The 23,661-nt window shown below is 37.9% G+C and overlaps 1 protein-coding gene and 1 long non-coding RNA gene across 4 annotated transcripts in view; one reads left to right on the top strand and one right to left on the bottom strand.

Annotated features, from left to right (window-relative positions):
• The window catches only part of FRMPD4 (FERM and PDZ domain containing 4), a 313,051-nt gene that overhangs the window by 277,792 nt on the left and 11,598 nt on the right, over positions 1-23,661 (top strand). For all 3 annotated transcript variants that reach the window (XM_040533715.1, XM_040533706.1, XM_040533724.1), the window contains 7 exons: positions 2,476-2,521; positions 11,482-11,586; positions 12,774-12,881; positions 15,997-16,128; positions 18,265-18,384; positions 19,113-19,249; positions 20,396-20,522. In XM_040533715.1, the coding sequence (XP_040389649.1) occupies positions 2,476-2,521; positions 11,482-11,586; positions 12,774-12,881; positions 15,997-16,128; positions 18,265-18,384; positions 19,113-19,249; positions 20,396-20,522 (775 nt within the window). The remainder of the gene's footprint in view (positions 1-2,475; positions 2,522-11,481; positions 11,587-12,773; positions 12,882-15,996; positions 16,129-18,264; positions 18,385-19,112; positions 19,250-20,395; positions 20,523-23,661) is intronic.
• LOC121058330 lies at positions 1,873-15,195 on the bottom strand. Its single transcript, XR_005814174.1, has 3 exons — positions 14,707-15,195; positions 12,254-12,256; positions 1,873-1,885 (listed from the first exon to the last, which is right to left on the bottom strand). It is a non-coding gene; the product is annotated as an uncharacterized LOC121058330 (long non-coding RNA).

Here is a 23,661-nt window from a genome sequence, read left to right as displayed (position 1 = left end):
GTGTTTTATATAAAAAGTTTTGTCTGATGATGAAAGGGCTATAAATGGTGCTTGACAGCTGCTTTGTGTATATGTAACATACATGATTCCAGATACTCTGAATGGCCTTATTATAGACTCAAATGTTGAGTGAATGTTCTGAGGTCTAGCATCCTCCTAGTGCAAGTGGGACCTGTAAGCAAGTCTTATACCCAAAATAAATTTTAATATGATGACCTGTTGGCTTAAAAACCTTGTTAGTCTAGGCTGAATGTTGCCTACACTGGCACTTGGTTTGATCCAAGAGTAATGAACAGCTGAAAAACATTTTCATTAGAAGTCGATTTTCTTTCATAAAGGTGACTCTCTAGGGTAACTAACTGATCAGCAGGAGGTAGTGCATGCAAGTAATCTCGCTTTTCATGAGAAACATAAATCAGTGTGTTGAAAGTAATTGAAGAGGACAGTTGGGCATGGAGTACTTATCCCAGGGATGTGGTTTATCCTGTAGCTAACAACCCTCTGTACTTTAACATCTACACATATGCCTAGATTAATATGGCAGTGACAAATTGGATAGAAGTGGACAGTATAGATGGAACTGTGAGATTTGTGAAATAAATTACATTTCTTATAGTGTATTTTCAGAATCCCAAAAGTATGGTAGGTAGAACAGAAGAAAGTAGAGGGAATCCTGTTGTTAAGCAAAACAGAATGGAGATTGCTACTTTTAGACTATGAGCTATAAAATCTTCAAGAATAACAACAGAGAATGATAAAGAATAATTGCAGAGATTTCCAAAACTGCTATCAGTAGCTTACAGATCTTAAAAACAGAATGTAAATGTTTACAAATATGAACACTGTAAATAAAAGCTGTTTCATGATTGAATAAGTCATTTCTGGAGCTTAACTTTGGAATGTTTTATTAAAATGAAAATGAATCGTGGGAAATTCCTTAAAGTATTTATGATTATATATAAAGGGGACAAAATAATTTTATTTTGTGTCAGATTATTCAATTTTCACCACATGTAGCTCCTCAGTATAGTATTTTAACTTTGTAACCTGATTTTATTTCTGTTGTTCTGAGCACAGAAAGGCAACCCAAACTTTCAATACATTCTTTAGAAAAGCCTTTCTATACTCTTTTCATGCAATGATACAAATATCTAATAAGAGGAGTAAAAATTGAAGCTTTAGAAATTTTACTTTAGTTAGGGGATATTTGGTCAAACTTTGCTGCTCGCATGACTGATGGCTTTGACAGAGGTAGAATTTGCTATCTCACTTGGCTTTCAGAGTTGAGACGGCTTTATCAAGTATGCCCCTTTTCCAGACCAGTTTTTTAACTGGGCTTGTAGATTCTCCTCCATTTTCCTTGCTTTTTGCCTTTTAAATGGCACATCAATGGTGTGAATATACAGTATAAGGTGACACTGAATGAGACCAATGTAGTGTGATTTATTTTAGTTTGTACTGTTGAACAGTTCAGGCATGCCAGATCAGTTGTACTTCAGTTAGCCAAGCAATAAGTCACATAAATAAGCAATTAATTGTGTTTGAAAGTAGTAAAACTAACAGAAAATCAACTCCATCTCAACAAAATGGCACCCGACTTTTTCACAGCTAATATTGCCCTCAGAAGCCCTCTGTCCAATGATGTAACACAATAGATATTGACTGCGATTGGCATTTTTTCCTCATTATTCCACTTTGCCCTTACTTTTCCCCAGTTATCCATGAGTCTGAACTGCCCGTCAATAGACAAAATATGTATTTATTTGTCATTTGTCTAGACCATTTGATCTTATCAAGTTTCCTAATAATTTATTCTCTTGGGGGGGGGGGGGGGGTCGGGGGGAAGGGGTTGAGAGCTGCTGATTTCTTCTCCATTCACTCATTTCTTCCTAAATAAGAGCTGTTCAATTTTAAAGAAGAACCTTTATTTAGCAATTTTATAAAAAAACTAAAAATTCTAACTGAGATATTCACCGAATACTAATCTTCATCTACTGATTTTAAAGGTGAGCTAGAGAAGAGTCTGGGGCTAAATTTTGTCCTCATTCTTGTTCTGAAAACACAGCTATCTTCAGATAAATTTTGCATTAAGTGTACAAGAGCTAGATGATATAAAAAATTAATTTTGTTTGTAAAGTAGGCAAAATAAATGTGTAGTCTATAGATACTGCATTGATATAATTAATCAAATGTTATTCCATTCTTATTAGGGAAAATCATCATTGGAGTATGCAGGTCTCTAATGGAGCAAATATTTTATAGTATGAGCTGCAAAATTAAGTTAATTCAGTTTGTTATATTAGAAAAAAAGTTATTTTTAATATTCATTGTTATTTTGGTATTCATCGCTGTAATTCTCTGATATGTGATTGTAATAAACATTTTGCCATATTAATGCAGTTTTCTCCATTGGTTATGTGTAGTGCATAAATGTATGAACCTTTACTTGATTTTACTTCTTTTTTCTTTTTATAGAAGCTGCAAAGAATCAATCCTCCTTACTGTTGTTCAACCTTACCCTGTAAGTATCTGTAGTGTTTTCTGAATTAGTTTCCTAGCAACATAGCAGCTTTTTCTCTGCCTATATTCTGTCTGTCTTTACCTCATCTGTGCAATAAAAAGAAATAAGTGAGATAAGGGCTGTGTCTCTTAAAGGTGGTGTTTCGGACTGCATTACTGCATACCGCAGAATATATTAGCAAGTTAAATAGTAACAGCGTTGTTAAACTCCTGCCAGGAGAAGGCACAGAGGGGGATGCTGAGTTCTGCTTCCAGCACCTTCTGAGGTTTGGGAGATGGCCTGGGCCAAGTCCCCTCCACCGCATTGCTTCTGTCTCTGTCAAATGGAAACTGCTCATCCCTCATGAGCCTGATATGGAAGTGGGGAGTGGGCACGGCGCTGCCTTTGGCTGTTGGCTGGTGGAAGGTGGTGCCTGCAGCAATGGGCAGAGCTCAGGCAGGGCTTTGTCTAGGGCCGAGGAGTCCCCACCAGTGGAGCGAGGGACAGGGGAGGTGCAGCACAGGGCTGCCCTCTTCTAAACCTGTTGCAGCTCCTGTTCTTTTTGTAATTCTGCCTCAGTTCCACAGACTTGCACTTCAGTATCAAACTGGTTATACCTTGTGCAAGGGAGGGATCTGCATGCATCTCCAGGGCAGAGTGTGTGGAGATGAGGGGAGAAGAGAGGCAGAAGGGCAATCACATGAGGCTGGCTGGAAGGGACTGGGAGCAGTTGCAGCCCACCTCTCAGCTGGCTGATGGGACATGCCTTTGCACCTCACTTAATGGTTTGTGGAAGTGGGTTTATAGTCCTTCAGCTCAAACCCATCATTGAAGAAGGTCAGATGAAAAAGGAGTGAAGCTAAGTCAGGTGATGGAGCACCTCTCTCTCTTCCCTTCATACATCCATGCACAATCACACACACTTTGTAGACTGCAGTGGGGGCTCAACCATGGATCAGGAGTGATTTCAAATTCAACAGGTCTAGTCACTTCCCTTTTTGCTAGCCTGATGCACAAGCGTTTTGATTAATAAGCGATAATTGCATCCCTTTCCCCAAGAATAACAGATTTGACAGAAAAGTATGAAAATAAATTTATCTGATGAAACTGCCAAAACATACATCTTACAAATGCAATTTGATCACTGCTGTGTGGCTCCTGTACTACTGGTTAGCCTTTCTGACTAGTTTAGAGGAGGTCATATCGTCATTGCTTCACTTTCAAGAAGCCAGTCCACACAGCAGCTAAATTGTGGGGAAAAAGCACATGCTCCCCAGCAAAACAAGGCAGGGGCTGCTGCACTGCAGTAAGATCACTAGCAGTGTTGCCTGGCTAAATAAAGAATGTAACTTTTATATGCTAGCTGGATTACAGCCAGTTGTTTTGATTATGGGGAATGTATATAATACAGGGGGAAAAAATCCTCACCCACTTCCCTTTTTTATACAGGTTGTCTTATTTTATCTGTTGACAGGTTTCATTCTTTTCTTTAAATGTCTGGAGACAAAAAGGCTTATGATTTAGTGCTGGTTATATGTAGCCCTTAAAAGTGGACAGTATACCTTTGAGGTGTTGTGGCCTGTTGCTGTGATGCTCGTGTGAGGGCAAGCCCGTATGTAGTGAATGTAATGGAAGTTGAAACCTAAATGAACTGTGCACTCCATGTTCAGTGGAGAAGGTGCAGTCTTCTTCCAGCATTTGACCTGGAGAAGAACTTACATCATGACCTGATATCTTCCCATCTCTTTGGGTCCAAGCCCTGTTTGAGGACTGACAAGGCTGAATTTGCTCCTCTCATACATAGCACCTAATGCTAATCAATAACTAAGCCTCCTCCAGATGTCACTAAGCCACTGAATGACATTTGCTGTTGTGTCAGCCATTTGGGTTCATGTGCCCAGCTTATAAATGTAGTTGTGTTGCCCCTCTCTGGTAGGTCTGTTAGAGTCCCACAGCTCTACCTCTGCAGATGAGGCACTCGTGTTTTTGGGGGTGAGGGGTGATGGAAGTTTTATCTCATGTAGGTATGAAGATTGTCTCCCTGAGAATGCCCACAGAACAGCAGATGTATTCATATCAGTGCTGGCTTTAATTGATTCATTTTTATTTCAAAGTCGGGATGCTTCAACGGCACGGTCTTAGTGGGTGTTATCCTCAGCTGCAGGACTGTTGCACCAGGCAGATCTTCATTTTTCCGCACACCTATTGTGTTTTCCTACATGTCAAGACCAGGGCCATGTTGGTTCGTAGCATCTTTCCCTCACCACTTTCAAGCCAAAGTTATCTTGCAGTGGAAATGAAAGTGTGCTGTGGGATTGGGACCAGCTGAGATGCTGCCAGTGTGTCCAGCCAAGTTTGACCTCTGAAGCAGTACAGGGTCAGTTTATACAAGGCTCCAAAGTTTCCTGAGGACTCTTGAGTCACCCTGAGTATCTGGCTCATGCTGGACGTCATACTGCCTCAATGTCACCTTTAGTAGTGCCTGAGCCTGTTATGTGATGTTCATCATTAGGCTCTCCATCCTAAGTACTGCTGTACTCTGGTTGCTTACCTGTTGTGGTCTTCTGTGCAGGAAGCAGATGTAGCAGGTGCAGTGGGTCCTTTGGCAAATATATTTTGTCTCACAGTTTGGAAACAATATTTATGTCTTCAAAAATTATGATAAAAGTTGTTTTCCCCTTTTCTTTAATTTTTTCTCCCTCCCTTTTTCCTTTTACTCTTTTGCCCGTAAAACTGGAAAGATGAAGTAGAAACCAGACAAAGGAAAAGTAAGAATTTTTAAATAAAGACTGAACCTCTTCCCCATTCTTGGCAGAAATACATCTTTAGAAACATTTCAACTAACTCTCTTCATGATGATGAACCTTTTTGTTTCTATCATTGCATGAAAACTATCTGCCAAGATGGATTACAGGAGTGCTGTTTCTTAATTGTTTTTATTTGCGCTATTTAGAGTGTTTTGTTTTCATGCTTTCAAGTAACCATTCTTTATGACTGCAGGTGAAAGTAGAAGTAATTTAGATTTATAGTACTCTGTAGCTCACTTAGTTCTTTTTGAAAGCTTTTGCAGATCATTTTGCTTAAGTGCATTCAGTTTTGTTTAATGCTTAAACTCTTTAAAATTTAATTTAATTATGACCAAACCAAGGCATTAGTTGTTCCTTGTTTCTTCCAACAATCTACAAATCTCTCCTATGTTAATATCACTGCTGCTCATAAGAAGGTGGCTGAACAGATGAAGCAGTTGAAGCAGTTTAAAGTTTAGATTTTTGAAATTATGACATTTGATTATCATTTCTGACAATTTTATTCTGTAAGTGGACTGTTCTGATTGGTGGTTTGTTACGTTTTAAGCATTACTCAAAACAAATAACTTGCCTGTTTTGTTATCTCTTCAGATTTTATGCCTACAGATAATCTGATAGGTTGCTTTCATGATTAATCTCTTAAATTTCTTGGATACAGTCCAGGCACAACTGAAGTCTATGACAACTTTACTGTGCATAAGTTCTGGAACGAGAAAAGGATAAGATTTGGGGATTTTTTTTGGTTTTACTTTTGTTTGAAAGAGATGCTTCTTTTTATAACATAGTTACATGTCTGAGACAAAATGTTTACAGAAAAAATGTCAGTAACACTTATTTCTGACTTGTAATGATTGTGGCAACATCTTATTGAGTCTCACAGTACTTTTCATGCTGCTTTGCCATATGGAGTCGTGTAATAGGAACAACTACCATATCTACTATCGTTGCTGCAAAGAAGGGTATAAAAGAGAAACAGGTCTGTCCCAAAGACTTCAAAATCTAAAGTGAGAAAGAATACCAAGGTGTAGTTTTAGGAAGCATTTAGAAGACGGATGTGAGCATGTTGAACAGGACAATACTTGACTACTTAAAGTTGTGAAGACAGTGTAAAAATGATGACTCTTTTTTTTTAATGTTCACATAATAGCATTTTTCACAGTCATCCTTAATACCTGAGCTAGTGTATATCTTCCATATGAGCTTTTTTAGTATAGTCAGTTCCATACATATCTTTAACTCTACACTCAAAGGATCATGGTGTGGCTACTGACAACCACTATCACTGTGTTGACTCCTGTATGTACAGGCCACTGATACTGATACATGGCCACTTCCCAACACCTTTGTTGTTTGAACTAGACTCTTCTCATGTGAGAACTGTGCTGCACAACCTTTTCATCTTTCACGTTTGTGTAGCATAAATCCCAGTGAGCACTATTGCTTCTGTCCTTTCTTCCAGAAGGCCTCTTCTATGGCTATATGATTATTTATGGAGTGTAGTTGTACAAAATATGCAGTCTGCTTAGCAGTGAAGACTATGAGAAAATTCTGTGTGAACTTCCATGTTGTTTCAGCAAAATGAAAGCCCCTTCCCCCCTCAGTCTGTCCACCCCTTTCTCCTTCTAGTTCTTTCTTCCTGTCTTTCTCCCCCACAGTTGCCATTAGGTCTCTTTTCCCTCTTCATTATGCCTTTCTACCATCTCTGGTGCATTATCAAGCACTTTGTCTTTTTTTAATGCTTGGGTTTGTATGGTGTGAAGGCTTCTTTCATTCCCAAAGGTCTTTCTCCTTGAAGAATTGTAGGGCAGTATCCAAAAAGGCCAATGGAGGGAATTTCTCAGAGGATCTCCACATTTTGTAAATGCAGAAATAGGTGGTTCAGGCCCATCTAGTCATGAAATGAGTTTTGATGTCTACATGTTCACAAAGCCTGAATCAGATCTGTGGTTTTACCCATGGAATTTGGGACAGAGAAAACCAGGCTGTCATTTAATGTAGATGTAGCTGGTTGAATTTTTGCAATGACTAGATTAAAGTAAGATTTGGCTGATCTCTACATTGCAGTTATATGTTACAACTGTATGAGACTAAAGATCAGATGGTGATTATCATCAAACAATAGTAAAATGTAAATAATGCAAATGGTAAAATATGATTGTCCCTGGTAGATCACATTGTTTAGGAATAATAACAACAACATTTTTTTAAGAAAGAACCCAAATCTGACCATTATTTCAGCAATTGAATTTGTGCCTAGAGTTTAACAAAGAAATACTCCTGATGGTGATCTGTCAGTGGCCTGTGGTGATAACAAATTACTACATAGTAAAACTTCTCAACATTATTACATACATGTCCCTATCTGCTCTTCTACAATACTCTTGTGAGCAAGTGTTGTTGTTTCAGCCTTCCTCACAGCCATGAATGGTGGTTTTTAGTTTGCCTTTGGGCATTATGTACTGTTCCACTTAATAAATTTAATACTTCCTCTTATTCACATATTATTTGCTTGCTAATTTTTGTTTCACATAATTGCCTTTAGGGATGGACCAAAAAGTCAACACATTTTTGCAGTCATGCAATTTTTCCCCATTTCCTAAGAAATACAGTATTTCATATTAAACTAGTGACTAATTTTAGGTAACAAGCTTAAAATTGATTGTGTATGTAGTCTGCGGCTATTTAAAACTACCTTATTTCTGATTTGAATGTCTGATTTGACACTCATTGTCAAGAAGCAGGTTTTCCCTTCACCTTTAGGACTGCCCCATGCTGCTGCCTTGTTGATTTCTTTATGGTAGCTCAGCACTACACTATCCCCTTCTAAGTGCTCAATCCTTCTATTTCTTGAGCATGAGTAAAGGTTTCATTGTTGCAGCACCTTTACCAGCAAGAGCACTCAAAGGGGCTTTTTCAGCAAATAAAGACTATTTCACCTGGAATCTTCCCCAAATTACAGTTTACCTGCAAAAGTGAACAAAATACTAGACATTCTTATTTTCATTGAAAAACAGTTTCCCTCAAAATGAAGGGTGTTGTTGCAAACAGCTCTCCAAAAATGACCTGCTATAATGCTGCTGTCAAATATAAGATCTAATTTTGAATTCTGAAAAATAAAAAAAAATAAAAAAGAATTTAAAAAAACTTTCCAGAAAGTCTGCTCTTGTTATAGTAATCTCTCATGTTTTGACCCTGCTGATGGGATACCCATACATTGTTCTCCCCAGTAGGCAGCATTTAAAGGAGGCTCTCAGTCTTCACTATCATTTCCTGAAAGCAAACCTCTATGCAGTGCTTCATCTCTCGTTAGCAGTTTCTCTAAAGAGTGTTGAAATGATCAGCTGAATTTTTGCTGAGCTCTGTGTAAACAAGTAAAAATTATTGAAATTTGTGATAAATTTGAACTTTTTACAGGAAACGCTGCTTAGGTTACATATTGTGAAGTTTGTCTTTTTTGAAGTATTTTGACTCCTTGTTAAAATGTGTCCCCTCATTTTGCAAAAGTCACTCTAATTAAGCTGTTTTTGTCTGTGACAATGCAAATACTTTATTTGCAGTGATAAATGTTATGCATTAGTGTAAACACCTCCTGCTTAAGGTCATTAACTGAGGATAATGGCTTCCATTTGGCTAAAAGACAGTATCAGAAACAAATGAACATGGCACTGTGAGAATCATTAATTGATAGCATTCTTCACCAACAAATCCAAAGGCATTAAAATATAATAGAGCAGCACACTATTTTGCTGATGTTTTGTTAGACAAGCAAGTTTCAATAATCAAAAGGAAATGTTTTCCTAGGTATTTGTCTCACTTTTTAGAAATGCTTCCTTTCTCAAAGAGAAAATGTCAAATGCCAAGTTGATGCAGAGACAATGAGATTGTGTAATTAAATGCGAAAGATGTAATACTACACAAACCTCTAACTAACACAGAATGCCCCCCACACTCCCCTAAGTACTTGGCACAGCTGTTTGAGCTTTTCTTACACCCCCTGCTTCACAATCCAAAGGTTTTTAGCAAGCAACCAGCTTTCAAGCTTACCCAGAAAGGGCCTGAGTCCCAGCCCCTTTTCCATGTGAAGAAGGAAATAGGAGCATAATTGAGAAGGGAGAAAAGCTGCACATTTCATACCCAGCCATGATGCACTCCCCTGGCTGTGCAATAGTGTACATTAAACCTCATGGCCTGGAATGCACGTATGTTTAAACCTTTCAGTCCTTTTGGGCTATCACAATTTTGCAATAATGTAAGTGTGTGGGCACCCGGCAAGTGAGGTTGTAGAGGAAAGGATGACAACACCATGTACTGGTTTGCCGTATTTGCTCTATGGGAATAACCCTGCCAGAATCTGGAAGAAAATTTGTCAGTCTGCCTGTAAAGAGAAGCCAGGCTAGTGACTCATCTGCAATAAGAGTGAACAGCTGTAAAAAGCCCCTTCCAGCAAGACCAGCAAGTGAAAGCCACTCATTTTTCCCTTGCCCTTGCAAGGGAGAGCCAGTCAGCCCACTCCGATAGCCGTACTGTCCCATGACAGCAGGAATGGACAGGGTGCAGTCCATTACTTGGACGCCATGTAGAATGTCCCCCTTACACACTGAAAGGGACTGTATGGGAGGGAGGGAAATCAGGCAAGGCGTGTGTACAATTATATTAATCATGGTATTACTGTATACTGTATCTTTCTAGGAATTCATCTTTAAAGTACAATATGTATGCACTCTACTTCAGCATTTGTGTTGTCCCTTCTTGTTGAAGAAGTGTATTGTGTGTTTTTTTTGGCCCCCCCATCCTGAAGCATTAGCTTTTTTAAACTTTTTTAACTTTTTTTTTTTTCTCCTGTTGGTGTTTCTAATCTTCTGGTGTCTTGCATTTTTAGCACTGGTTTTGGAAACTGAACTTGGTTTGATATTGGGGTTGAATTTTCTGTCATTTACTCTTGCTGGATAAAAACATGTATGGTCATAGTTATTAAAGAAGAGGTAAGTAAAAATGAACAGTAAAAATGAAGAACTGTTCATTTTATTCCTGGTTCTGTTTTGCACTCCAGGAATTATTGGATGGCTCTGATATTTCATGGGAGAATGTAGCATCTTTCATTGCTTGTTCAATGGCTGATACTGAGCCTATGGTAGTAGCTAACATCAGTGGCATACAGAAATAAGCTAAAGACTTCTTCCTGACAGTTTCTAGACAAACGGCTTCTTCATAACAACAACAACAACAACAAAACTTTTTCAGCAGTTTCAGCAGAGATAAGGGATGAGAAGAGCAAGGGGCCTTGAACTACTCAATCACTCCTGCAGATTGCTAGTCAAGTCAAAATTTGAATGATGGTGACAAGACTTTCTACGTTTACAAGAACTGCTGTCGTGTTACACCGATAATAGGAAGTTATTCCAGGATCATCACCACTAATGCCTGCACTAGTTTTTCATAGTTAGTATTGAGTTAGTATTTCCAGTATCCAGAACTAATAAGACCACTCCTCAGAAGTTCAGAAAAAGATTTTGAAACACCTAATTCATATCTTACTGAAACAAATACACCAAAACCTGGTGCCAAGGAACGCAGTGATTTTCAGCCAAGCTAGAATTTCTTCCGTTGCCCATTACGATGGTAATGGAGTTGGGCAATGCCAGAAGGCCTGTATTCATAACTGACCTGAGAATAAAACTGCTTTGATTCTATTGCTGAAAACAAAAATCCTTTTTACTGTAAATATACAAAAAATGGCTCTGCTAGCCCAGTTCTTAGTCAAACTCCTCCCATGCAGAGATATTTTTTTTTTCCAAGGGCTGAACACTTGGATCTCAGGTGATTCCAATGTAGTAAATTAAAGTCAGGTCAAAGAAGAAAGTTAATTTGGTTCACAGCAATCATCATGAGAGCACTGCACGGAATTTGAATGTGTACTGAGAGCCCTTCTCATCACTCCAGTCTGACTGTGGGATAACTTTCAGAACATGAAGTATATCACTGACTCCTTGTATGTATGTACATATGTATTATCTCGAGAAGCATTATGGTTCAACTGCATTTCCATTCTTCAGTGAACAGTCTGCAAAGTGTTGCTGTATGCATGGAGTTCCCAATGTATCAAAAATGTGAAAAAATGAAAAAGGTTTTAACTTGAAAGTATGTGATATATTTTGTCATCATTTTCCCTTCCAGTCTCCTAAATCAGCTTTTATTAGTGCTGCAAAAAAGGCAAGATTGAAGTCCAATCCTGTCAAAGTGCGCTTCTCAGAAGAAGTAATAATCAATGGCCAGGTGTCGGTGAGTGTTCAACTATTTATGTTCAGGAAGGACTGAGCATTTCATCCAAAAGTATGCCACAAGGCTGGAAAGTGGTAGGAACATGGTAGGAACAGGAGTGAAAGGCTTGTGAAGGGAATGGTTTTTCTGTTTCTGAAGTTTCAGGGAGGTCTGTTTTCAAAGTCCATGGTGCCCATAATATTGTGAAAAAAATGTCCCTTCTTAAAATAAAATTAAAATGATAGTGAAGGCATTTTGTGGTGATAGCACATATATGTCTTTCTTTATAGTCCTTATAATGCTTGCTTTTTTTGTTTTTTGTTTTTTTCCCAGGGCAATTATATAACAGGAAAACCATAAACTCAAGGAAAGCAGCATGTCAGGAAAACACATTAACACTATTCAGGAAAACAGATCAACACTACCTTACAAACCTCTTTAAAATTTGTTTTACCTACCTGAACTTGTTTCCGGCCCTCAGGCAGTCAGCCTCCCTTTGAGAAGCACTGAACTCCTCCCCAGACATGAACTCCTGGCTCATTTTCATAATTTAACTGAACATCATTCCCCACTGATGTCTTTATCCAACTCTCTTCCAAACTGAAAATGATACTGCATTTTTTCAAAAGCAGTTTTTGCTTAAAAAAAAAAAAAAGCCTTTTCAGTTCCTTTTTCCTGTTTATTTTACCATCTTTCTTATGAGTTGTCATGATTAAGTAGCGGTATTATATGTTACTCCTCTTAAGTGATGACAGATATAGGCACTTACTATCCATCTATAAAGAGAATGCAAAACATCTTTTTTTGTAATTTTTTCTAATGAATCTGCAGTTCCTGTTTTGTAAAGGCACTAAATAGCTCACTGTATTAAGAGAAACAGTAATGTATTTTTCTGTTTCGTTGAAAATATTTCGACATCAGAGGTAGCATTTATTGTCAGAGAAACAGTACTTAGGAAAAGATAATATTCCAAGTCAGGCATAAAATGTAAGTGAACATAATTATCTTTTTCCAGGAATGAGACCTATAAAGTACAGCTGTAACAAGTATGACTACTTGCAGGACATTGCTAATTCTGCTATTAGTTTAAGCCAATAAACTCATCTTCAGTTGTTACCTTTACATATGAATTATGTCCTTTTTTATAGAACAGCAGTTTGATTTCCTTTCTTACGTGTTGTAATATGATTCACTAATTTGCTTGGCAGGAAACAGTTAAGGACAATTCACTTCTTTTCATGCCAAATGTTCTGAAGGTGTATCTGGAAAATGGACAAACCAAATCTTTCCGTTTTGACTGCAGCACTTCAATAAAGGTAGGCTAGACGTACCTTGGCATGCAATGCCAAGAACGCTGCTTAAACAAGACCTTCAGTAATTATAATTTACTTTGAATGCTTTAAGAACAAAACTGCTGGTGGGGCTGGATTAAGAAATAATGAGGTTTTGGTCCATTTTTCTACTGTTAAAAATGTGTTGCATTGTCAGTGAAGAAAAAGTAGAAGTGATCATTTTAATGTGACTAGAACCCAATTAAAATTACATGGACCTACAGTTTTGATACACTGCCAAAAAGGAGTATGATTTGTCAGCAAAAGTCAGATTAAGATGTTGGTTGCTAATTGAATATCATCTAGCTTGTCATCCAGTGAATTTGGGATGGGATTTTGTAGGGTTATGTTGGTGATATACTGCTCGTCTCAGTGTAATGTCCTCTATACTTTCCATAACACTTTTCATACAGAGAAAGAAAGTGGTGAAGCCCTTGCATGCAGTCAAGGCTGCTGGGGAGTGTCTGTGACACTCTTTCATGTAGGTTCCTAAACCAGTCATCGCTCTCTGTGAGTGCCTTGGAGTAGCATAGTAAGCAGCAAGATTAGCACTGCTGGGCATGATACTATTCTCTCAAGAATTTTGTTTGGGTGAGCTAGTTTTAACCCAGATCGGTTACCAAATCTAGGTCACTGCATGGTAGCATGCATCTTGTGAGACTGAGACGAGGGAGATGTTTGGATGGGAATGAGCAGCAAAGGCTGGGAATGCAATTTTCAGCTGCAGTGCCAACTTTTTCTGGCTTTTAAGGATTATAAAGCTATGCACATTTGAGGAAAGGCTGCTTTTCTTCTCACTGTGATTGATTATACAGTATGCCTAATCAATTGGAACTGCAAGGAAAGCAATTTACTAAGGTCAACACAGGGACATTTATTCCAGTCTGCAGGTGAAAGGGCAAAATGGATATTGAGGTTACATGTAAGAGTGGGCTGCAAGTTTGTTTATAGTTCATGTCTATCCCTAAGGTGTAGTTGAAATCCAAGGAATGGATAACAGCCTCCACTGTACAGCTGTAAGATACTGACATTCTTCAGCCCGTTTCAGAATTTGGTTGGGTGAAGAATTAGGAGACATGCTTCATGTAGATACTGAGGTTTCTGTACCCTTCTAAGGCCCACAAGCCTACTTTCCAATATTTTATTCTATGAGCATAAAACCAACCAACCTGTTCCAGGATATTTTGCCTCTGAAGAACAGTCTTTGGCCATCACATTACATGGGTTTTTGGTAGTTCTGTCATGGCTGTGTCACGTACTGTAAGACCACATACCTAACCTGCACTCATTTGCAAAGATACCCGCATGGGCTCAGCGATTAGCTGTAATGATGTTGTGAGCCTGCTTTGACCTTAGTCATTCTGCCTTTTTGTAGGAATAATTTTCTTTTCATTTAATTCAGGCAATTATATCTTCCATAGCCTGTACAGCTATATATTACATGTTCTTGCAAGAATGTGTGTGCATATTGCTAATTATGGATGGGTGGTTGTGGGTTCTGCTGCTTTTCTTAAATTGAGGTAAAGGAGACATGCCCCACTTGAGTAAAGGCAAATGCATTTTTTCCTGCCCCTAGCAGTCCAGTAACTCACCACTTAACAACGCAGGTGCAACTGGTGGCTCACCAGCAGTCCTCACTTTCCTTATTGCTGGCAGGCAACACCTGGGCTGATTCTAGGTTATCAGATAAGACTAGACAGGTTAGCAAAAAATCAGTCTGGTAATTCAGTGCCTATGTGCTTTAGCATCATATTTTAAAGACAGCTTGCAGCAGACAGTGCCATTATATTGCCTTATTACCTGCTTTTACAATATTACTTTCAATATCATGTTTCTTCCTGTTACTGTTATGTCCCTTGTCTTTGAGCATAGTTTAGGAGTGTAAATAAAAGTAGATTTAATGTATAAGCAATAAATTCTCCATTAGTCAAAACAATGTAATATTAACCTCCATTATTTAGAGTGGTTGCTTGCAATGCATTAATACTGTCTTTTATTCTTTACAGCATACAGAATTGGCCCCATCCTCCTACATACATTTTTCATCCTTCCACCAATTTGGTGTTGATTTTCCATAAACACACTGTAATTGATCAATTAATCTTCCTAAATTATGTTAAAACACTTGGATTACAATTCATCATGATCTCCTTAGTGAGTCCTATCCATCTGGATGCTTACGTATATCTAAAAATCTCTTAGATGAATAGAAATGCTTTAATCTTTCACAAAGATAACGTGAAACTATTTTTAAGTGATGGGTTATTGTATATTTCTTTTTGTTACTACAGTCACTAAAGCAAGAAATACCTTGCCAGAAGATAATACTCAGTATATTTACAAAGCATTGTATGAAAGTAAAGTACAGATTGGTTGAATGTTTTTTTGAGATTTGTTTAGTTGTTATTTTAGAAACAGTTGTTCTCAAGCTGATTACCCTTAGACATAAACCAATGTGAAAAAATATTTTTAAAATCTTTAGAAATAGGTTTTATACTATAAATGTAAAGGATCCCCAAATTTAGAGATGCTGCTTGGCGCAGGTATCATCATTGTTGACTTTCCTCTTAGTGTTTTAAACTCAAGTATGTTCATTAAACACAAGTATCTGTAAGTGAACTTCAAAGAAAAAAAATGGCCATTCATTTAATTTTTATGTTGAACTTAAAATTCTTTTTGTATCTTTGGTGGACCTGACCCAAATATAAGTAAAGAGAAGAGTAGCAAGACCCTCTATCATTTTTGCATGGAGGGGTTTTATTTGCAGAGAGACTGAGAGAGATAATTTAAGGGCCACACAAGTATAATTTGCATGCTAAGCTGCATAGAAAGATATCCATTCACAGTACGTATGTATTTTTCACATGCATGTCTGATACCATCTCAGACATGTTTGAATATAAAGGCACTGATTTTTCCCATGTGAATGTGTGTGTTGTCCTGTATACTTTTACAGAACATGCATGAAACGCAACCATCCTCCCCTTTAACCACTGGGCTTCCACCCTGCGCTGTGCACGTGCAGCATGCGTGGCAGCGAAGAACTCGGTCCCAAGCTTTCATAAATTAAAGCACATTTTATAAATCCTTTGTTAATTAGGATGTCATCTTAACACTGCAAGAAAAGCTTTCCATCAAGTGTATTGAACACTTTTCACTGATGCTGGAGCAGAGGGTTGAAGGATCTGGAACAAAACTCCTTTTGCTACATGAACAGGAGACTCTAACTCAGGTTTGTGTAATTGTATGTGAAAACAAATATTAATGAGACTGGTTAATCAGTAAATTGTCCATCCTTCTAGTTAGTCAAGTGAATTAACTGCAAGATTTATAGTTTGATACAGTCTATCAAATAGTAGCAGTATTTAGATGTGGTTGTAAAAATCAAGTTCTCACAGAATAATTGTTCTTCTGTTGTATAGACATCACATTTTATTGCTTCACTGGGCCATTAAGAAGTATTTTAAAGTTCATTATAAATCAGACTTAAAGCTAGAAAATATTTATCAAATCCATTTTTCATATCATATGTGGTGCAGTTAATGAACATTCTCAACAGCTGGGAAATCCATCATAACAGTTCAGAGAACCCCAGTCTGTCAAAATTCCTTTTAAAAATACATTTTGATTTTTGATTCCCATCTGATTATACAGATCTGTATCAAGATTACAGGAAATGATACTCTTTCTGATGAAGCCAAGTTTGGCTTGTTTATGCAGTGATACATTATCTCACTTCTATGATGATGAATTGTGACCCAGAAAATGCTGTTAGGACTTTCTTTGTTAGATCAGGGAGGCAAATCAGGCTGCTGACAAGCCAGTTCTGATTAGAGGTAAGGTTGTTTCACAATTCCCAGCAGACAACCCTGATTTTAGGTGCTTATCCTTTTTACCAAGCTGTTTAGCCAGAAATTTTCCATGCTATTTCTGTGTTTCAGGAGAATATTTGTGGTTTTGTGGTGTGGTTTTTTTTTTTTACATTTTACCTAAATTTTCAAAGAAGTACAAATATATTTTTAAATGAGAAGGGGAACAGTGATTTAATACAAATGCCAGAATTCCCTTGCTCATGTAACTCAAGTCTGAGTAGTGATATGAAGGAAATAAGTTTACTCAGTAGCGGTCTTTCTAGTATTTTCCAACTTTTAAGCATTTGACTTTGCCATGTTAACGTTCCTATTGTGTGGGTGCAAGCTTCCCAATGAATGCACAATATCCAGGAATATTCAGTGCTGGCTCTTCTGGCCTAGCTGTCTCTCTTTGAAGTAATTGATAAAATTCCCATTGAAATCAGAGGGATCAGAACAAACCAACACAGAGAGCTTTTGAAAATCCCATCTTGAGCTTTTATTTATACATACAGAGTATGCCTAGATACTTAGGAATGGGGTCAAAAAGAATGTGAGATAAAAATACATTCTGAAAATTGTTCGTTCAAGACAGAGACTCCACTGGAGATTTTTGTAAGTATAATCTTATCAATTCAAGATGTTGATTATAAAGTACACTAACTCTCTAATTACATTAGCCTAATTGAATAAACTACATAAACTACATTAATTTCTTCTTTGAAGTTCCTGTAAAATCAGCAATTCTTTAATTTGCTGTTATAACATTGCTGCTGACCATGACTTACAATAGTTTTTGTTTTGTTACTCTTTCATCCAATTATTTATTCACTCTGTGTCGGTCCCTTGTGAAAATACCCAGATTACTGTGTTATGTTCTTAGCGAAGTGTTTTGCTGACCAACAAGCAAACAAGTCTTTTTGATCTTTTAAAGTATTGGGAGAAGTCTATCTTGGTCAGAAGTCTAGGGGTAGGTGTCTTAATCCAGAACAAACCAGGAAAACTGAAAAGACACAATTTCTGGCAAATTGTCTAATTTATTGAAGCAATGAAGGGAAAGTGAGAATAATAGCTGCCAAGCTGTACTTCATCGGTATTCTCAATCAAACTAAGAAGTAAAATGTGACCTCTCCCCAGAAGCCTTACCACCCTTCTTGCTTATACGTCTTTTGGTCTTGCGGAAGTACAACTCACTTTGTATTTCACTTGAATGGTTTCCATTAAGGTCTGTTTTTTCCGTCCTTTCTCTCTCGGTTTGAATGAATGAATTCCTCTGCTTTGAGAATGAGTTATATTGGGCAGTCATGCCTATGTAAGTCTAGAATTCTTTCCACAAGACTATATATATGATGTTCTTATGTGCAATACATACTAAGGAGCCCACAGAAAAGCACTTTGTTAGAAAGAATTACTTCCCTTGTTACCATGTGTCTCTGGAGCAGGATCAATGCCTGAGACAACGGACTCTTGCACAAACAGGATTGCTATGCTCTGATATAATTATTGCACTATCCTAGGTGACCCAGAGACCAAGCTCACATAAGATGAGATGTCTTTTCAGGATTAGCTTTGTCCCAAAGGATCCCATTGATCTTTTAAGAAGAGATCCAGTTGCGTTTGAATATCTCTATGTACAGGTAAGTGAAAGCATGGCCATTGTTAGCAAAATGGAGAATAAAAAGCTGGTTGCATTCAGTATATACACAGATAGAAAAGTATGGCCACAGTAAGTCCTGGGTTTTATTTCTGCTGCATAAAGCCAGTGCACTTGGGGAATGTGCAAATCTTCATCATCTGCAAAGTTCCCTTCCTTCATAAGTCCTGCCAAATAGTGATGCTTTGATGCCTTTCCAAAATATATTTGGCTTTACAAAACAGTGAAGCCAAAATAATGGCTTATACTTAATTCTGGTACTGTAATATCAGGGAGAAATGATGTCTGTAAAGGGACTTCCAGTAAAATGGATGAGAAAACTGATGTGAGAACAATGTGATTCTCCTCCTGGGCATCCCACCAGGCAGAGTTCTGCTGTCCTGAGTCCAGATAGCCTAGTACCCTCCCAACACTCATGAAAGAGGATTACTGTTTTCCTCGGAAAGGATGAAGGGAGAGAGAGCTTAGATCAAAATGTTCATGCCTTCTGCTCTTTGGCAGAAGTCCTTGTGTTCTCCAGAAGTACCCATATCCTGGTGAGCATCTGACATCTCTGAGAGCAGCAGTTCTACTTTCAACATGGTCCTGTTTCTGGGTTCAGGGTTACTCTTCACACAATGGTCATTAAAAAATATATATATATATATATATATATATAATTTTAGTACAAGATTTTTGAACTTGAAACTCCCTCTACTGGTTCTTTGGCAGAGCTGTAATGATGTGGTTCAGGAAAGATTTGGACCAGAACTGAAATACGACATTGCCCTGCGGTTGGCTGCACTACAGATGTATATTGCAACTGTGACCACCAAGCAAACTCAGAAAATCTCCCTCAAATACATAGAGTAAGTTGAGGATTCAGCGTGTTCTTTAAAAAGTGAAAGATTTGGATAAGCTTATAGATTCTTTAAGGTCGGTTCTTTAATATGCCTATATGTGTGCACCAGTTTTAGTTTCATTATTTGTGACTTGAAATTTATTCAGGTGAGCTAAGAACTTTAAGTATGGACAATACATTTACCTTTTGGTCATGTGTTTAGGCATGTGAAATAGGCTATAAATGTAAATAAGATTAATTCTCTTGCTTTCAATGATCAGATCTAAGTCTATATATCCTAAATCCTAGGGTTTTAGTAGAGATGATTATAATAAGATTCAGTTGATTTCTTGGTTCAGAATACCATAGGGTCTAAGATTCCTTTTAAAAGATTTCTTAGGTACAGAAGAATCTAGTAAGCACCTGTTTTATGTTGTCCGTATGATTTTCTAGGAGAGGTTAGACAACATATATATGTAACTGCAAGGAAAATTAAAAATCCAAAATGCAGCAATGTGTATATCTGCTAGGATAAAAAAAAAAAAAAAAAAAAGCAAACAAAGCAAAAACAAACAAATAAAAAACCAGCTTTTTCTATGTTGTTATATTTTATCCTAATCAACAAGAAAAAAAAATTACGAGCGAAGAGTCAGTCTTCTGTCAAAAAGGGTGCATCAAGAAGAAAAGTACTTTGGGTAAAAGGAGGGGAACAGGTTTTCGGGTTGGCAAAGTTACAAAGACAATCATTGGCTGGTTTGCATGTCCTAAAAAAATTTAGAAAATAAAATTTAATCTGATATTATGTTGTTAAATCTTCTGCAAATTTAATTCTATATTGGTGCTTGCCTGTGTAATTAGGTGGGGATTAACAAGCCTAAATTTTAAACATACACACTTTAAACTTCTTTGCTGTGTAGTATGTTGGAAGAGATAGAAGAAATGATTGAATATAGTTTTAAAGCATCTTCTTCATAAGTTCGAATATAGTTCAAATATAGAAAATAGTTCTTCATATAGTTCGAATATAGAAAATGATGAGTTATTGCAAAACTCTGGACTTTATCAACTTTTTCTCTGTTTGTAGTTCATTCATTCACTTGGCATCATAGTCACCAGTCTTTAGATAAATAATCGTCACAGGAATGTGAAATTAAATATATGCCTTTTATTGCAGAAAAGAATGGGGATTAGAGACTTTTCTTCCATCTGCTGTGCTGCAAAGCATGAAAGAAAAGAACATAAAGAAAGCACTTTCGCACCTTGTCAAAGCAAATCAAAACGTAGTTCCTCCGGGTAAAAAGGTATTACATTTGCATCTTAATAGAAAATATGTTTTAAAGAACAGAAAGGGTGGCATCCATGGGAAACATTTTAAATTAATTCTTTGGAGAAATACCTAGCCATTATATTTTCAGAGAATATAGACAATTTAACTTCTGGTGATCAGTACAACATAGCCAAGAACAAATAAAATAATTAATTATATCCCAGCTAAACTATCTTCTTAACTTGTGAATGCCAGAAAGGTGGTTATTAGTATTTCAGATATTATAAAGATACATATTTTTTAATTCATTTAGCGCTTCATATTAATGGCAGACTTGTTAGAAAGTTATTGTTTCCTCTCTGATGCTCTGGTCTGAACTATATTAACCTATGGGCCTGATGTAAATGCTGTTTTTCAGGATTGTTTTCCATTAAGCTGTAGATAGAGACATTTCACTGTCCAAGGCCTAATTGGATAGATAACGTTCCTTATAGTAACTGATCCTCCTTGCTGTTGTAAAATGCTTTTCTTAGCACTAAGTTTTCAGTTCGGATGGAAAGAAATGTAGAAGACAATGTCCCTGAGAAATGCACACAGCATTGTTGCGTGCATACAGTTGTGTCTGGTTTTAGACACCATAATGAGTGGTTTTTTTATGTAAGTCATCTAGTCTCTCTTTGTAGTCAACAGAGAGAAACAGGCACTTCTAGGGAACAATTCATCCCATCCCATATTAGATGCCAAAAATAGGTCAGATGACTTGTCCTAGAAATGCCTATTTCTCTCCATTGACAGTAAACAGAACCTAAGAGGAGTAGCTGAGACATAAAATTAGCTGAATCCTGGTTCATGACACTTTTTTTTCCAAATGGGAAAAGCCCAGGACTAAGGTGCCTGAGCTAAGGTTCATTGGGATCAGCAAAAATCCTGCTTGGAGGAGGTGAGTTTCAGGTCATGTCATGATTGTGAATGTAGATCTGTGTGTTTGACCTGGAATGCTCAGGGGAAGGGGACACCTTTTTGACTGAAGTACTGCTTGTCTCCAGCAGTGCTGAAGCTAAACCTGAATAATGCCAATTACTTACTATTTATCATAGTAGCGTAACTTAGGTTTTATTTTGAAAGCTATCACTGCTGAAGGAATCACAGGTGATGGCAGGGGCATTCAGTATTGATTCTTGGTTAGAACAGAGGTTGCAACAATGCCTTTCCGCAGCAGACTTTGTTAAGGTGACATGCTCAGTGGATGAGGGAAAGGATGTGGATGTGATCTACCTGTACTTCAGTAAGGTTTTTGACAGTGTTTCCCACAGCATTCTCCTGCAGAAACTGGCTGCTCATGGCTTGGAAAGGTGTACACTTTGTTAGGTTAAAAACTGGCTGGGTGGCTGGGTCCAAAGAGTTGTGGTGAATGGAGTTAAATCCAGCTGGAGGCCAGTCACTAGTGGTGTCCCCCAGGGTTCAGTACTGGGGACAGTTCTCTTCAATATCTTTATCAATGATCTGGACAAGGGTATTGAGTGTGCCCTCAGTAAGTTTGCAGATGACACCAAGTTAGGTGCAAGTGTTGATGTTCTTGAGGGTACTAAGGCTCTGCAGAGGGATCTGGATAGGCTGGACCGATGGGCCAAGGTCAACTCTATGAAGTTAACAAGGCTAAGTACCAGGTCCTCCACTTGGGGCACAAAAACCCCAATCAGCGCTACAGACTCGGGGAAGAGTGGCTGGAAAGCTGCCCGGCAGAAAGAGACTTGGGGGTATTGGTCAATACCTGGCTGGTTATGAGCCAACGGTGTGCTCAGGTGGCCAAGAAGGCTAACAGGATCCTGGCTTGTATCAGAAATAGTGTGGCCAGCAGAAGTAAGGAAGTGCCTGTCCCTCTCTACTCAGCTCTGGTGAGGCTGCACGTCAACTACTGCGTTCAGTTTTGGGCCCCTTACTACAAGAAGGACATCTAGGTGCTGGAGCATGTCCAGAGAAGGGCAATGAAGCTGGTGAAGGGTCTAGAGAACAAGTCTTACAAGGAGTGTCTGAGGGAGCTGGGGTTGTTTAGCTTGGAGAAAAGAAGGCTCAGGGGAGACCTTATCATGCTCTACAATTACCTTAAAGGAGGCTATAGTGAGGTGAGGATTGGTCTCTTCTCCCAAGCACCAAGTGATAAGAGGAAATGGCCTTACGTTGCAACAGGAGAGGTTTAGGTTGGTTATTAGGACAAATATCTTCACTGAAAGGGGTGTGAAATATTGGAACAGGTTTCCCAGGGGAGTAGTTGATTCACCATCTCTGGAGGTCTTCAAAAAACGTGTAGATGTAGAGCTTAGGGATATTGTTTAATGGTGTACTTGGCAGTGCTAGGTTAAAGGTTGGACTATACAATGTTAGGGGTCTTTTCCAACCTAAATGATTCTGTGATTCCATGATTTTTGCTTTATTCTTTGTGATTTGAGCTTTGGAAACTCATTGTGTGCCTGCCTGCTTTTTTATCAGGCAGTCATCAGAAACAAAGCATCACAGCTCATCGTCACCTTCTGTCTCACCTCTAGGTACTAAGCCAGGACAAGCCTCTGGAGCTTGTATCCCTTCCTGTGAAGGGAAGACCGTCACTCTTAGGATCCTTCCTTTTTTATAAGTCCTGTGTATTTCTATATCCAACTTAACACCTACTTAAAGGAAGGGGACTTCATTCCCTCTTGGCTCTCTGCTTTGGATTCATTTCCTCCTTAGAGTCTAGGAAAACGTTAGTTTAGGGGCTCTTAAAATGCTGTTCAGGATCAAGTAAGTTTTTGAACTAGAAATCTGGTGGCTGAAGAGAGAATAGTAAATGAGATGAGCTCGATAAAGTCCACACTCAAAGATTTACACAAGGGAGGTGTAAGTTCTGGCTTCAGATTTTTTGGGTGAAATGAACTGTTTCTTGGTTCCATTCAATCTCATAAAATATGTCCAATCTTGATGTTTTTAAGTAGGTATTTTAAGGTAGGGGAAAAATGAGATAAATTATGGATTGGGTTGCATGATAGAATCATATGTATTTATGTACTGTATTTGGCTTCCAGATTTATTCCCTACTAAATATAGTAGAGGAATTTTATTTTAAAAAATGGGAATTGTAGTAATGAGGCAGAATAATATGCCATATGCTACAAGTACCTTGCAAAATGTAATGCACATAG

Source organism: Cygnus olor, chromosome 1 (assembly GCF_009769625.2).
Source record: "Cygnus olor isolate bCygOlo1 chromosome 1, bCygOlo1.pri.v2, whole genome shotgun sequence".
Lineage (NCBI taxonomy): Eukaryota > Metazoa > Chordata > Aves > Anseriformes > Anatidae > Cygnus > Cygnus olor.
The sequence above is the reverse complement of the archived record's forward strand: the minus strand, read 5'-3'. Positions and strand labels throughout refer to the sequence as shown.